At 41.4% G+C, this 15,447-nt stretch overlaps 1 protein-coding gene across 2 annotated transcripts in view; it reads right to left on the reverse strand.

Moving 5' to 3' along the window:
- The window catches only part of SLC37A2 (solute carrier family 37 member 2), a 41,448-nt gene that overhangs the window by 7,503 nt on the left and 18,498 nt on the right, over positions 1-15,447 (reverse strand). For both annotated transcript variants that reach the window (XM_039356550.1, XM_039356549.1), the window contains exons 5-13: positions 14,366-14,501; positions 8,521-8,597; positions 7,458-7,624; positions 5,997-6,034; positions 5,182-5,349; positions 2,569-2,659; positions 1,654-1,716; positions 742-827; positions 116-164 (exon numbers count right to left, since the gene is read on the reverse strand). In XM_039356550.1, the coding sequence (XP_039212484.1) occupies positions 116-164; positions 742-827; positions 1,654-1,716; positions 2,569-2,659; positions 5,182-5,349; positions 5,997-6,034; positions 7,458-7,624; positions 8,521-8,597; positions 14,366-14,501 (875 nt within the window). The remainder of the gene's footprint in view (positions 1-115; positions 165-741; positions 828-1,653; positions 1,717-2,568; positions 2,660-5,181; positions 5,350-5,996; positions 6,035-7,457; positions 7,625-8,520; positions 8,598-14,365; positions 14,502-15,447) is intronic.

The raw sequence follows: 15,447 nt of genomic DNA on the forward strand, positions 1-15,447 counted from the left end.
AACAATAAATATTGCTCTCCAGGTCAAGGTAATGTGAGAACTAATCCCGATTTTCTGTTGGGAAGTTTACATGGATTTGTAAGCAAAACATTTCCAGAAAGTAATGCATTCTTACCTATGGATGTACCTAGTCCATTTTGGCCAACATAGTTGTACAAAAAGAGCTGGAATCAAAAGCAAAGCAACAAGTAAGAATTTACCTATAAAGAAAAAAACACCAGGAACCTGGACCATTGCATCCTTCTCAAACAGGTGGTGGCAATTGAACCTTTTTATATTGCTAGTTATTTTTGATAATACCAACTTCATAAAACATCTGGGATTCTTTGGACTTTCCATTAATTTCAAGTAGCATGGCCAAAGACAAGGGATTGTGGGAACTTTGCTTCAAAACATCAAGACGCCCTAAGGCTGACTGGCATAGAAGCAGGACAGGGGCTTAGAAAAGGCTACCTGGCCTTTAAAATATTGGCCAAGGTCACTTGAATTGTGCTTAGCTTGTTGTACAATCCCGGCCAACTATGGCTTATTTGGTAAAAGAAATTACCAAACTATTGACAAATCAGATTACAGTAGATAAAAACTGTCTAAACTAGGTGAAATCTTTGTTTAATTCAACCCTGGCTTTTCCATCAGTGGTCAACCAGAATACTGCATGAAGCTAGAGATCTTTTTTAGGTAGTTACTCCTCCTAAAATGATACAGAACCCACGAAGCTGAAGATGATATGGGAATACTCACCATGGGAGCTGCCAGGATAAGCATTGCACAGCAAGTGGTGGCCCTGCCACCAGTGTAGTCTGAGATAAGACCAGCCATGATGCCCCCTGCATGACAAAAAGGTATGGTTTCATAGCAGTAGATGCCAAAGCCAAGAACGGACAGGAAGGCAGGTGCCGATCCTACACTCAACCCAGAACTTTGTTTTCCAAACTGAACTGAGCTCCCACGCCTCTTACACAAAAGCTCATTCCAGCTTTTCCTCCTTCCAGCTACTTTCCATTAGAGCTACTAGATCTGCCTGCAAAAATGGAGTGGTATTAGAAACACAAAAATAGCGTAACTGTTGGCTGACAACTAGAGTTAGTCCAGATTTTTCCAGTCAAGATCTGGTAGCCCTACTTTCATTTCAGCAATCTAAACTTAAAGGCAGGGAAGGAGTTTGATGATTGCTTGGAGTTTAAAAAAAACGTGATGTGATCTGCAAATCATTGAAGAGTCCACCCAAAGATTACAAAGTACTTCCTGCCACTGCCTATTCCAGACCAGTGGTCCCCAACGTTTGCGGCTTGGTGGTCCAGGTGGAAGGGGAGCGAAGGGAACTGGGCCATGCAAGCCGGTGTGCATACACATATACACCAGCCCACCTCTCGTGCAAGTGGAGCTGCACACATGCATGCTGGTCTGTCTCTTACATGGCCCAGTTCCAAATAGGCCACGGCCCGGAAGTGGTCCATGGTTCGGCGGTTGGGGGTCCCTGCTCTAGGCCTGGCTGGCTGAGGAATTCTGGGAGTTGAAGTCCACAAGTCTTAAAGTTGCCAAGTATGGAGACCCCTACTCTAGGCTGTCAACTCACACCCTCAACATCTCCTCTCTTCCCAGACTCTGATACAAAAATGCAAAGAAAGATCCAATGAAATCAATCCAACATACCAATAATGCCGCCAACATCAAACAGAGTTGACATATCTCCAGCTTCTTTTGCACTTAAGCGGGCTGCAACAACAACAGAAAGGGAAAGGAGAAAACAAGAATGAGTGATGGTCAACGGCCCATGACACAGAACATGTTTTGTTGGGCTGTGCAACAGGTATGACTCAAGGTGGAAAGGAGTCTTCAGGGAAACACACAGCATTTCTTCACAAATCCTCAAAAGTAGCCAAGTCTGATAAATACTATGTGTGCAACCCTACATGCTCTGAAGAGCATTCTTCTCTTTGGATCTGAAGCACCATGCAGCGACAAGGCATTGCATGCATCAGAACCCAATTTTTTAAAAAACAGGATCTTCATTAACAGTACTGGGAAGACTACTGTTCATAATTTGGAGAGTCATGGCCATTCAACCTCAGCAATAGTAAACTGGATAAATCTCCACCTTATTTGGATCTAAAGAAGCTCTGTGTGTTCCAAAACAGTTGATTTGAAAATTACTTTTCTCATGTAATGTTCTATCAATGTGTTGGCCCGTGTTTCGCCAATCAGGGGTCGCAATTAACTTGCTTATTCTGTACCCAGGGAGGGGGGGTTGGGTGCAAAATAAGCAAGACCGTGTGATAATTGTGGCAGAGTCTGGAATTTTCCATGCTAGGAAATAGACCCTGTGTTTTTCTTTTTTCTTTTTGAATTTCTTAATTCTGATTTAGAGTTGACACAACAAGCTTTCAAGGTCTTGCAATTGTGCCATTAAATTTAGCTGACACCCGACTGCTTAAATTTGATACGTTGGGCAGCTATGTGTCAAAACAGTCCTTGGAAACACCATAAATCAAACTTGCTTAAGTAGGTCAAAACTTCCTGGACAGGTATTATCATTTGGGGATCAGAAGTAACTTGATCCTGACTCACCAACGTTCACGATGTAGAGAGGCAGCCAATAGAGAAAGGTGTAGCTGACTAGTTTGGCAAACAAAAGGCAGAAGGAAAATTCGATCACTCCCTGTAATGGTGAGAGAGACAGAGGGAGAGAGGAATTAGTTATCAGCAAATGCTCAAAATCAGCTGGAAGGCAGAAAAAAGCAAGATCTAATGTAGGACAGAAGATCAGTGACCTAACTTTCCTGATTTCCTGTTTCACCACTCTTAAATGAAGCTTGTGAGTTTTGAATTTTAATTTGGGGAACAAAATATGGGAAAAAACCCAAACTAGTCTTGCAGGCAATTCTTTGATTCATTCATTTTTGTTAAGAGATGCTCAAATTTAGATCAGGACAACCACAGAGGAGAAGTGACCCAACCTTTTGCCCTCCATTATATTTAAATTCCCTCCTCTGATTTGCACCCAAGCCCCAAGAGAAACTTGCTAACTCCTTTTTTTTTTAACAGCAATTTTGTAACAGTAATCTTCTATTATTTACATTTCCCCCCCCTTATTCTTCTTTAGATACATTTGTCCTTGTTGTCCCGTTGTTTCTTGTTTACATTTTTCTTCCTTCATACTATACCTCATACTAAAAATAATACATATTATTATTCCTATACATTATTATACACACATTTTCCACTTTTGACTTTTCCACATTTATTCTCCTTTATTATTTCTAGTCTCCAACCAATCATACCACTTATTCCATATTAGATAGTACTCTGTATCTTCCTTTTCTTTTATCTATTTTGTTAATTTTCTTTTGTTAAAAAAAAGGAGGAGTATACACTGTGTGTGTATGTGTGTTATGTTTTGTTGTTTTAAAAAATAAAAAATTTATATATATAAAAAAAGAGAGAAACTTGCTAAGAGAGAATTTTTTCTTTTTCTTTTTATGACCGTGTAATCCCTTGCTTTGGAGTGGAGTCGGGATGACTGAATGGAGCTGAGCGTTTACTGGCTGGATCCCCTTCCTGTTGCCTATGTGGAGTTCTCAGCAAATATTTTTCTCTTTGTTCCCTGATAGCGAAATATCCATTACTGCCTAGGACTGAACTTTCAACCTTCCAAGTGGGAGGCGAGTGTCTTCACCTCTAGGCCACCGTACCATTCACTAAGAGTGGATATCTTATTTGGTTCAAAATCATGAATAGCATTGCAGTTGCTATTAGATCCACTGTACTAAAGATGCCGGCATGATCCTTTTAAACTGGTTGCCTGCTGGGAGTAATCCCAAGGGAGAAAAAGATGGTTGAGAGCTGAGTCTGTACTGTGTGTGGAGAGAAAGGCTAAGCATACCCTCTGCACTTGATTTAGACCAAAATCAAACTGTCATGCATAGGTGTTGGTGGGGAAGCAAATGAAATCTCCAGGTCATGACATCAGCATGCAATTATTTTAACTACATCACTTGCATCATGAAGATGCCACGACACATTGAGCTCACTTGGATGTCATTGTGGATTCTAACTGGCGTCGAGGCTGCTAACCCCACTACTGCAAGTTGGGCATCCATTTTTTTAGATGTCTCTGGAGATTCTCAGTCATCCAGGTCACAAAGATGCTTTTCCAGGAGGCAACTGGACTTGTTTTTCTTTGAAGACGCTTTGCTTCCCACCCATGAAGCTTCTTCAGCTCTGACTGGGTGGAAGGATTTATACTCCGTGCAGACAGCACAGACTCATCCCCAACAGCCTGCGCCTGTCTTCAACAGGCGCACAACAGTCTGCAAGGAATATAAACCCTTCCTTTCCCCACCATCCAGTCAGAGCTGAAGAAGCTTCCTGGATGAGAAGCGAAATGTCTTCAAAGAAGACAGTTAACGAAGAGAAGGACGAGAGGGGACATGATAGCAGTGTTCCAATATCTCAGGGGCTGCCAGAAACAAGAGGGAGTCAAGCTACTCTCCCAAACACCTGAAGGCAGGACAAGAAGCAACAGATCGAAACTAATCAAGGAGAGAAGCAACCTAGAACTAAGGAGAAACTTCCTGACAGTTAGAACAATTAACCAGTGGAACAACCTGCCTCCAGAAGCGGTGAAGGCTCCAGCACTGGAAGTTTTTAAGAAGAGATTGGACAGCGATTTGTCTGAAATGGTATAGTATTAAGCCAGTTAGAGTTTGGTTATTGAGGCAGAATAAATTGCAAAGAAAATTGGAAGTATATTCATGAAGACAGCCATGGGGAAGAATCTGTGTGTAGGAGTAAATATGAAGTTGGAATAGTCTTTGCTGACTGATGTCTTATATTTACCAGTTGCGCAGATCCCAGAATTCGTATTCCAAAACTCTTAAAGCAAACTGTTAATTCTGAAAGTGAAAGCACAATCTAGATGTGTTGTGTTAAGTTGGAGAACAGTAGAATGAAATATGAGTTATGCCTGAACAGGGGGTTGGACTAGATGACCTCCAAGGTCCCTTCCAACTTCTTTTTATCATTATTATTATTATTATTATTATTATTATTATTATTATTATTATTAACAAGAAAGTCCAGTTGCCTCCTGAAAAAGCATCTTTGGGACATCCATTCTTTTGGCTTTCTCTCCAGCCAACAGTGTTTGACAGCTTGGCACCCAGGCAGGGCCACACTCACAGGTATCTTCAGGGCATCAACGAAGCTGATGGCTTCTCGGTCTTCCCCAGAATCTTTGGCGTGTTCCGCAATGTCAATGATGTTCTCTCGGCTGTTGGTAGAAACATTTAGGCTCCCATCACTGATGGAGTGTCCTGCCTCCAGACCTTTCTCATCTGAACTGGTTTCCTGCATATAAAAATAAAATAAAATACATAGTTAGTCCTCGACTTACAACAGTTTGTTTAATGAGCATTTTGAAATAACAACGGGGACTTATGACTGTTTTTCACACTTACGACACTTTACAACTGTGTTACTAACTTAACAGCTGCGGTGATTCACTTCATAACTCAAGCCCTGTAATCCCATTTACATCCAGACAGGCCCCGTCACTAAATGACCTCAAGGGGTGACTTCCTTTCCAGATGCAAACTCTCATCAGTGAGAAAGGCACCACCACCATGAATTTTCCTTAAACGGTTTTCCTTCAATTCTCCAAAATCACAGAAATTGAATTGCTGACTCCTAATGTAAAGGTTCCGAATAAGCACCATTCAGCCAAGGTGCTCATGGTTTCATTTCAGAATGTTTTGGCTGATATGTCCTCCAAGGCCTGCACAAAAAGGCTAAAATGTAAATCAAAACAATCAAAATTGGGCCAGCTTAATATTCCAAAAGAAAAAAAGAAAAAAACAACACCCATTATTTTCCTTATCTAATAAAACGTCTAGCTTTGCAAAATTTAAAAAAAACCAAAACAAGCACAAAGAGTATAATTTCAGAAGTTAAGTTTCATTACAGTTAAAGGAATGTATTCCCAGATAAAAACTTACATGGTGAAGAGGAGGGCTGCAGTCAACATCTTCTGGATCTGAAAGACATGGAGACAAAAGGCGAATTTCATTTGAAGGTGGGGAAAGCGTTATTAATAAAGATTTCTCCAACGGTCTCTAAATTAGGGGGCCAATAGGTGTAGAGATACATATGGTAGATAAAGGAATGATAAATAATAAACAACAACAGGGCTAGGGTTACGTCCCCATGAATTTGGAGAGCAAAATGGAGCTTGCCAATGGATTTGGAGCAAATGCGTATGCTTAGGAGGGCGCTGACTTATCTGTGTTTCCTGGTAAAATACATGGGAAAAATCCTACTGGGGGAAAAATCCACTTAATGTTAGGATTACGTCCCCATGAATTCGGAGAGCAAAATGAACCTTGCCAATGGATTTGAAGCAAATGGGTACGCTCAGGAAGGTGCTGACTTTTCCAGCCTGCCTTATTTACCGTACTTTCTGGTGTCTAAGACGACTTTCTAAAGCGTTGAAATTGGCGCCGAAGTCAGGGGTCGTCTTATACGCCAAGTCATCTTATACACCGGAAATTACGGAAGTCGGGGGTCGTCTTATACGCCAGAAAATACGGAACTTTTCCTGGATATCTGTATCATAGTAATTACCCTTGCATTTGCTGGGGAAGAATGCAGTGATGTTGTTACCTGCCACTAGGTGGTGACAACCACTTAAATAAATGTGGTCTATGAAACAAGGAACATCAGAGGCCCTGATTCACTGAGCTGAGCTCATTAGCACATCATTAAGATATTTCTTCATGTTGATGTTATGACGGTTATGGCTTGCACGATCCAAAATGTGAGAATTGCTTTACTTTAAATCTGTAGCATTTTTGTTCAATTTTGTTTTGCAGTTCGAGAAACTGTTATGGCCTGACACAAAATGTTATGTATACATATTTAGATTAAGTATTATTTACCCATCATTTCTCTAGCAAAAAACCCTAAAGTTTTGACTAGATGACATTCATCTGAACTGGATTTTTTTTTTCCTCTCCTGGGTCAAATTAAGATATTTAGCACTGCAGATATTTCAGCTTAAAAAAAAGTCATTTTCAGGGTCAATCTCTGCTGAAGGGAAAAATTAAGGGTTTTAACCCCATTCCACATATTTTTCACTTTGGGAGTGGGGAGGAAGTTGTTTACAATACACCATCTTGGGAATCCTGACTGCTAGAATTAAAGTTATCTTTTATTCAAAAGATAGCAGGCTGAAGGCAAGAAATACTAACATCACTCTGAATAGGCTTTGTAACAATATTACAAAGCACCATTATGATAAAGCTTAAATGAGCAAGTGCAACATTCCCACTGGGCACAGATATTTAAAATACACAACACCAAATCTTTGACCCAGCAACAATTCCCAATAGCAGGTCACTGTTACTGTCCATCACCAAACCAAACCTGATTTCCTAATGCAAAAAGCATACAAGACTTACATTCAATGAGGAACAGGAAGCAAATAACACCCATCAAGGCTATAATGATTCCAGGTACAATGAAGGACAGTCCCCACGCTGTTGAAACCCAGATGCCAGCAATCAAGGACCCCAATATATTTCCGACAGACGTGTGTGAATTCCAGATGCCCATGATTAAGCCTCGCCTGACAAGAAACAAAAGACTGTGTTGTAAATGTCTGTCTTTTTTGGCTCAGTTCTCAGAGGCACATTGGGAATCCACACATTATGGTTCAACATTTTGTGGGAATCAATTTCATGAGATCTCTGTGGCAGAGTTTGACCAATGCTTCAACTTACAGATAAACTTTCCAGAATTGTTAGCTGACAGCTCCCACAATCTCTTACCACTGACTATGCTGGTTGGGGCTGATGAGAACTGATGCCGTTAAACATCTGGATGGCACCGATCTGTTCATTTTCCCCCTAACTGCTACGTCACAAGTACACATTCTGCTCTGGGGATTATGTCATTTCTGAAGGACTTTGGCAAACATATTCATTTTGCATTAAATTACCTTAAAAGAAAAGCAAAAGTGAATTAAATTAAGTATCATTTAATTGGTGTTCTGGGCCCAGCTCCATTTTTATTCTGTATCCTATATCCTTTGTATAACATCGAAAGGCCAAGTGCATCTTCTGGGGGCTGAAAAACTGGGGCAGCCCTGCACCTTTTTTTGAAAGCCACACGGTACAGTGAATAACATGTGAGCTCAGCTTGGAGTAGAACAATCCGGGTTCAAATCACTGCTCAGCAATGATGCTTCCAATGAACCGTGGAGATTAGTCACCTGAACCAGTTCACAGTCACTGCAGAGATCAAATTGGGCAGCTCTCCTTTAGGGCAAGAGTCACAGGGCCAGCGTGCAGCACATAAGAAAATACCAGGCAATTAATCAAACCACGATCCCATTTAAATGCGCAGGGTTGCATTTCCTGTCAGTGTGGGAAGAAATCAAAGACTTCCTCTAGGGATGAAGATGAAGCAACCGAGATTGGAAAGCAAACAACAATCTGCAAGACGTGAAGAAACCAGACTCACTTCCCCTTTCCAAACCAGTTGCCGACACACGTCACCACCGAAGGCCATCCAGTTGTCTGAGCCAAGCCGTTCAGGATCTAACAGAGAGCACAAGAGAGAAAATCAGCTAACTGCTGAAGGACACGCTGTTCACATGTATGCATTCACTCTCTCTCTCTCTCACGCACACACAAACACACACACAGACGTTAACAATACATGTAGTCCTCAATGTATGACCACGTTTGATCCCAACGTTTCTGTTGCTAAGCGAGGCAGTTGTTAAATAAATTTGGCCTCATTTTACAACCTCTCTTGCCACAGTGATTAAGTGAAACTCTGCCATTATTAAGTTAGTAACAAGGTTATTAAGTGATTCTGGCTTCCCCACTGACTTTGCTCATCAGACGTTTACAAAAGGGGATCATGTGACCCGGGATGCTGCAACCGTCATAAATATGAGTCAGTTGCCAAGCATCTGAATTTTGATCATGTGCTCACTGGGATGCTGCAGCGTTCATGTGAAAAATGGTCGTAAGTCACTTTTTCCCCGTGCTGTTGTAACTTTGAACGGTCACTAAATGAACTGTTGCAAGTCAAGGACTACCGGTAGAGCTGATTCTAGAGAGCGATTTTTTTTTTAATCTTTTGCAAGGAAAAATATCCTAAATGTCTTGGGACATCCTAAAGATTAACACACGATGACTACATAAACTTTCAAGAAGCAAGGAAGAAGTTATGCAGTGTGCACCAGAAATGCTGTTGGAGGAGACAAAAAAAGAACATGGGGAAAAGCAAAGATGAGGCCAATCCCCCTCCCACATACACACACATAAAAATGATCCTAAATGGGAGACGGACATTCCTGCACTAAGTAGCTGGTTAAGTAACCAGATGGAAAATGTGTGATTGGAAAAATGTAGTCATGTGAAATCACTAAGAGAGTTTTTGGCAATGGAATGGAAAAATGTGGCACTTTATTTCTTAACAGGCCACAAAAATAGCAGGGGGCAAGTCACTCCGTCACAGCTCACTCAAGCTCATGGAATGATGTTCTGAGGGGGAAAAAGGGAAGGAAGTATGTCTAGTTTAACGAAGAGAAGGACGAGGGGGGACATGATAGCAGCATTCCAATATCTCAGGGGCTGCTCCAGAGAAGAGGGAGTCAATCTATTCTCCAAAGCACCTGAAGGCAGGCCAAAAAGCAACCGATGGAAACTCATCAAGGAGAGAAGCAACCTAGAACTAAGGAGAAACTTCCTGACAGTTAGAACAATTAACCAGGGGAACAACCTGCCTCAGAAGCGGTGAATGCTCCAACACTGGAAGTTTTTAAGAAGACACTAGACAGCCATTTGTCTGAGATGCTTTAGGGTTTCCTGCCTGAGTTGGACTAGATGACCTCTAAGGCCCTTCCATCATCATCATCATCATCATTATTATTATTAGTGCTGTAGGTGGCACTTTGATCTGAAGAAAAGGCAGGCAATGTAGAAAACAGATAGGAGATGGGCAGATCTCTAAAGCACCAGTTAGATCTTGTCCTCTTGCTGTTTTGCCCCAGATGTTAGATCAGGATGTTATTTAGCTGGTTTGGTTATTAGCCAATTCTTCCCCACCCCCATCCCAAGAACTTAATCTGTGCTGGAAAGGGAGCTTGCACAAGCCACTGCACTGGCCAGCACTGGGTTGCCCAGGGGTTTCTAGGGGGTTATCAGCCTGATGAAGCAATCGTGGCAGATCTGGGTATAATTCTGAGCGCCTACATAGTCCCTGCTTTGTGGTGGCTGCAGCAATTTTTTTCTCCTCCAACAGCTGCGGTTGAATGACTCACAGGGGCTCTTCTCCAGCAAGTGACAAACGTCATTCCCTTCTTTCTCAACAAGCATTTTTCTTATGCTGCCCCCCCCTCCAAACTTTCAGCCGATGCCTTTGTCAAATCCCCAGTTCCTCCCAGCTTCTTGTTTCCATGCCAGAGGCTATTTATAAACGGACATGGGCTCATGCGTGAGGCTGCCCTTTTTAAGTGTACAGTATGGATGGCCTAGGCCAGGGGTAGGCAACCTTGGCTTTTATGACTCGTGGACTTCAATTCCCAGAATTCCTGAGCCAGCCATGCTGAGGGGAAGGGGAGAGGTTTCCATGCTGAGCCATGCTGGCTCAGGAATTCTGGGAGTTGAAGTCCACGAGTCATAAAAGAGCCAAGGTTGCCTACCCCTGGCCTAGGCCTTGGATCATGCAGAAAACCATCCTTTCAGAGCTCAGTGAAAAAAGAACTGGCCAGCCCTGGGTTGCCCAGAGATTTCTAGGAGGTTATCAGCCTGATGAAGCAATTGTGGCAGATCTAGGTATAACTCTGAGCGTCCACATAGTCCCTGCTTTGGGGTGGCTGCAGCATTTTTTCTCCTCTTCCTTCTCCAACAGCTGTGGTTGAGTGACTCAGTACCTCGGAGGTAGAAGAACATCCTCACCTAACAGGTCTAGGAAGCATGACTTCTCTGTTGCGGTGCCTGTCTTCTGGAACAACACTCCTCCTCCCCCCCAGAGGTTTACTGGATCTTATTCCAAGAAGTTCTTAAAACCTCTAATGGTATGTTAGAATAACCAGGGGGAGGAGGGGAGAGATTCTGCCTAGGGAAGGATCAGATAAAACTGGGGGGAAACCCACAGCTACATAACGGCAGAGGGCAGAGAAATAAACTCAGGAAAGATCCTTCCTCATTTATCAGGCTGCAAAAAGGGACGGCAGAAGATCTGTACTTTCAGACTAGCAAGACCCTGTTTCACGTGGTTGTGTTTCCTGTCTGCTCTACCTGGAAAGGCTGACAAAACTTCGAATCTTCTGGTGTTAGTAGAATTGGATTCAGAAGCAGAATGAGTTAAAAAATGTATGATTAAATGGGCACAAAATTTTGATGAACCGGTTCCATTAGACACTTGGGAGATTATCTGGGTGAGGAATGTTAAATTTACACAAGCCCAAAATTTAAGGGAAAATTTTTATAAAATGTTTTATAGATGGCACCTTGATCCACAAAAAATGTCTCGTATGTATCCTGACTTGCAGCCTAAATGTTGGAGATGTGAATGTTTGGATGCTACTTATTATCATATCTGGCGGTCATGTAAAAATATAAAAGCTTTTTGGATTAAGATATGGTGGAATATTCAAAGAATTTTTAGAAGAAAGGTAAAATTTACCCCACAATTGTTGTTAGGTATTGTTTCTGATTGTGATAGTAAAGAGATTATATTGATGTTAAATTTAATCACAGCGGCCAGGTTGTTAGTAGGGCAATGTTGGAAGAAGGAATCTTTGCCTACTTTGCAAGAGTGGTTTCTTAAAGTTTCTTATTTGGCGGAAATGGCAAAGATTTCGGCTTTCCTGAAAGATCAATTGCAAGAGAAGCACCTCCTGGTATGGAAAAAATGGATAGATTTTATACAATATAAGTTGGATATAAAAAAATATTATTTCGTTTTTGAATAATTTATATTTAAAATTTAAGATATTTTATAGACATTTTTTTAATTTTTTTTATTTTTCTTTTTTTATTTGATTTTTTCTTTTTCTTTTTCTGTTTCTTTTTTCTTTCTTCTTGTATTTTTTTTTATATATTGTTGTTAACTATTTTATAATTTGTTTAATTAATGTATTTAGATTTGTTTATGGTTTATATGTGTCTTAAGATTTTTTTTAAAATTTTTTTTAATTAAGCCTGTATTCAGCTCTGGGAAGGTTGGGGGAGGGTAGGGGAGGGTTGGGAGGGTTTGGGGGAAGGGAATTTTTTTTTTGTAAAACTTAAAAATTTTCAATAAAAAAAAAAACAATTCCATCTTCTGCCAAGCGTTGAGTTAAGAGTGGGTGGCGGGCAACCTGTAGGTTATACGGGGCTATTTTAGAGTTTGAGGGGGTGTCTGGAGGCTGTTTTTTTTCTTTGGTTTATATTTTTAAATAATTAAAAAAAAAGACTGGGTATTAAGGTAGCATGCTTCCCAGAGTCACAGTGGAATTGGATGGCCTTATACACATAATACGTGACATCAAATAGACAGTTTTTAAGGAGGAGGCAGCAGACTTTGGTCTGTCTTCCTAAATAGTTTCAGTTGCAGGGTTTGTGTTGACAGGTGGCAAAATCTGGCCCACATCCACAGAGTGAAACAACGAGGTGAAATGATGAATTGATTCATGGGAATTATGCAATGACAATAGTCTCAGCTGTAATTCTATGTAAAACTGGTTATGGGACACCCAGAAGTATTTTAATTATGGGCTGCATACAAACCACATGTTTGGCTACAGTTACTATCATAAATTAGACTAGGTAAAGTAGATTATTTCATTCAAGGGATGTGTGTGTGTGTGTATGTGTGTGTGTGTGTATGTCATCACCATCTTCTACTGCTCAGTCATTATTTCTTCTGTTCTTTTTCCCTCTCTAAATAGAGAACTTTTTTTTTCCACCTTGAAAAAAAAAATCCATAAAGGACGAAACAGAGAAAGAGTTCCAAATTTCCTTTGATCACAACCTATCATTCAGTTCCAGGTTTGGTTTTGTTTAAAAAAAAAAAAAAACAAAGCAGGCAGATAATCTTAAGAGAAAAGCCACAGGGTCACTGCTCTCACAAACAGGAGGGAACATAGAGGGCATACTCCTGAATCATGACTTTTTAATTATAAATAAACATGGGACTAGAATGGCTAGACACCATCTGGAAACACCTCATCTGGGGTGAGCATGTGTCTCATGTATACAAGTGGGTCTTGGATGGAAAAACAGATTCCATCCCTTCCCTAATTCTTTCCAGGGGCTAAATATATCTGCCGTCTGTTTGCCCAGCCTTCAATACACCCACAGACCAGAACGCTTCTGTGTTCCAGTTTCCTGTGACAAAGCAGGGATAGGGGGAACCCATGACATGGAACCAAGAAGGGGAGAGAGGAAGTGCTACAACCCCATGCCTAAGAAAAGACTGGACAGCCATTTGTCTGAAACGGTATAGGGCAGTGGTTCTCAACCTCTGGGTCGGGACCCCACTTGGGGTCGAACGACCATTTCACGGGGGTCGCCAAACAACGCAGTCCGCCATTTTTTCTCCCCTTTTCCTTAGATGTGCTACTCCCTTTTATTCTATTGGCTTTTGAAAGCCAATAGAATAGACTCTCTTGAATAGAGCCTAATTCTATTGGCTTTCAAAAGCCAATAGGAATTGTCCAGGCTGTCTCTGCCCTGCTGAGCCCGCCAAAAGTCCCATTCTGCAAAAGGTGCTGCTCCAGTTGAGTAGTCCTCGACTTATGACCGGTTGAGTAGTCCTCAACGTACGACCGGTTGGGGGTCACGGCATTAAAAAGGTTGAGAACCACTGGTATAGGGTTTCCTGCCTGAGCAGGGGGTTGGACTAGAAGACCTCCAAGGTCCCTTCCAACTTTATTATTATTATTATTATTATTATTATTATTATTAGTGGTAGTAGTAGTAGTAGTAGTAGTAGTAGTGGTAGTAGTAGTAGTAGTATTGGCTCTGGCACTGTCTTGGATTGTCAGACGATACAAAAGAACCTCAAAAGAATGATAGCCACCGATGGGCATCAATCTCTGATAAAAGACATGGTAAAAGAAAAAGAAGATCCTGTCTTCTTGAATGCTAGACTTGTTTTGGTTCCTGATGGGAAATTGAAACAGAGACTCTTTGTCGCTTGTTCTTTTTTTTCTTTCTTAATGGTAGAAGAAGGAAAAGGCATGAATGGGAAACCTCAAAATGCCTCAAAATGTTACTGCACAATTTGAGGAGGGTTGACCAGAGCCTGCCCACCCCATATAAAATATGGAGAGAACTTGGTTAGTAAATGGGATCAAAGTCTTTACCTGTACCAATATGAAGTACCATAACTGGTGGATATTCCAGTAGTAGCCCAGTCCAAATAAGGCAGTAAATAAGCCACTGAGCAACATGCCTCCGGAGAGGTAGTAGCGCAGAGGAAGTCGCTCGCCGAAAATCCCACTGTGGGAGAACAGAATAGACAAGTTGTTAAGTCACAGTTTGTTACCTCCTATCAGTGTAGAATGATAGAATCCCGGAGCTGGAGGAGGTTTGAAAGTCATCAAACCTTAGCTACACAGAGTTGGGTTGATGCTCACTGCAATGCCAGGATTATTTTAATTAGGTTTATTGAAGAGCCATAGAGACTTGGTTCTGACATTACTGTAAGCAACATTTACTAGCCAAAAAAGTTGGGTTTACCTATTACACTAAGACACTGCATGATTCATCTCATCTTGGCTGGGTTATGATGTATGGACTGAGGTACCTTGACTGCAAGACAGGGATTCAGATTTTGAACTATGGGGGAATACACAGTTTTCACAAAACTATGGTGGAATGTGAATCCAGTCATCATTAGCCCTTGGCCTTATTTTTCTGAAGTAGGCTCTCCACTCCTTCTACAGTTTGTCCCAGGCATTTGAGAGTTGTTTAAACCTCTTAACGACATGCCCTAACTTCACCGGTGCTTTCTTTTTGTGTCAGAGCTAAAAGCCAAACTGTTTTGGCTTTTGGATTAAGGAATTGGCCTTGTACAAGTTAAACTGGAGAGAAGGAAGGAAGGAAGGAAGGAAGGAAGGAAGGAAGGAAGGAAGGAAGGAAGGAAGGAAGGAAGGAAGGAAAAAAGGAAGGAAAGAAGGAAGGGAGCGAGGGAGGGAAGGGACGGAGGGAAGGAAGGAAGGAAGAAAGGAAGGAAAAAAGGAAGGAAAGAAGGAAGGGAGCGAGGGAGGGAAGGGAGGAAGGAAGGAAGGAAGGAAGGAAGGAAGGAAGGAAGGAAGGAAGGAAGGAAGGAAGGAAGGAAACCTCGAAGACAAAATGAAGATTAAAAATCACAACACAATTTGAACTGCAGTTGATGAGAATGGAACTGGGTTTATTGTACACAATGCAGACCTTCCGTCTCTAA

Source organism: Crotalus tigris, unplaced genomic scaffold (genome assembly GCF_016545835.1).
Source record: "Crotalus tigris isolate CLP2741 ecotype Arizona unplaced genomic scaffold, ASM1654583v1 scf7180000018825.4774228, whole genome shotgun sequence".
Taxonomy (NCBI): Eukaryota; Metazoa; Chordata; class Lepidosauria; order Squamata; family Viperidae; genus Crotalus; species Crotalus tigris.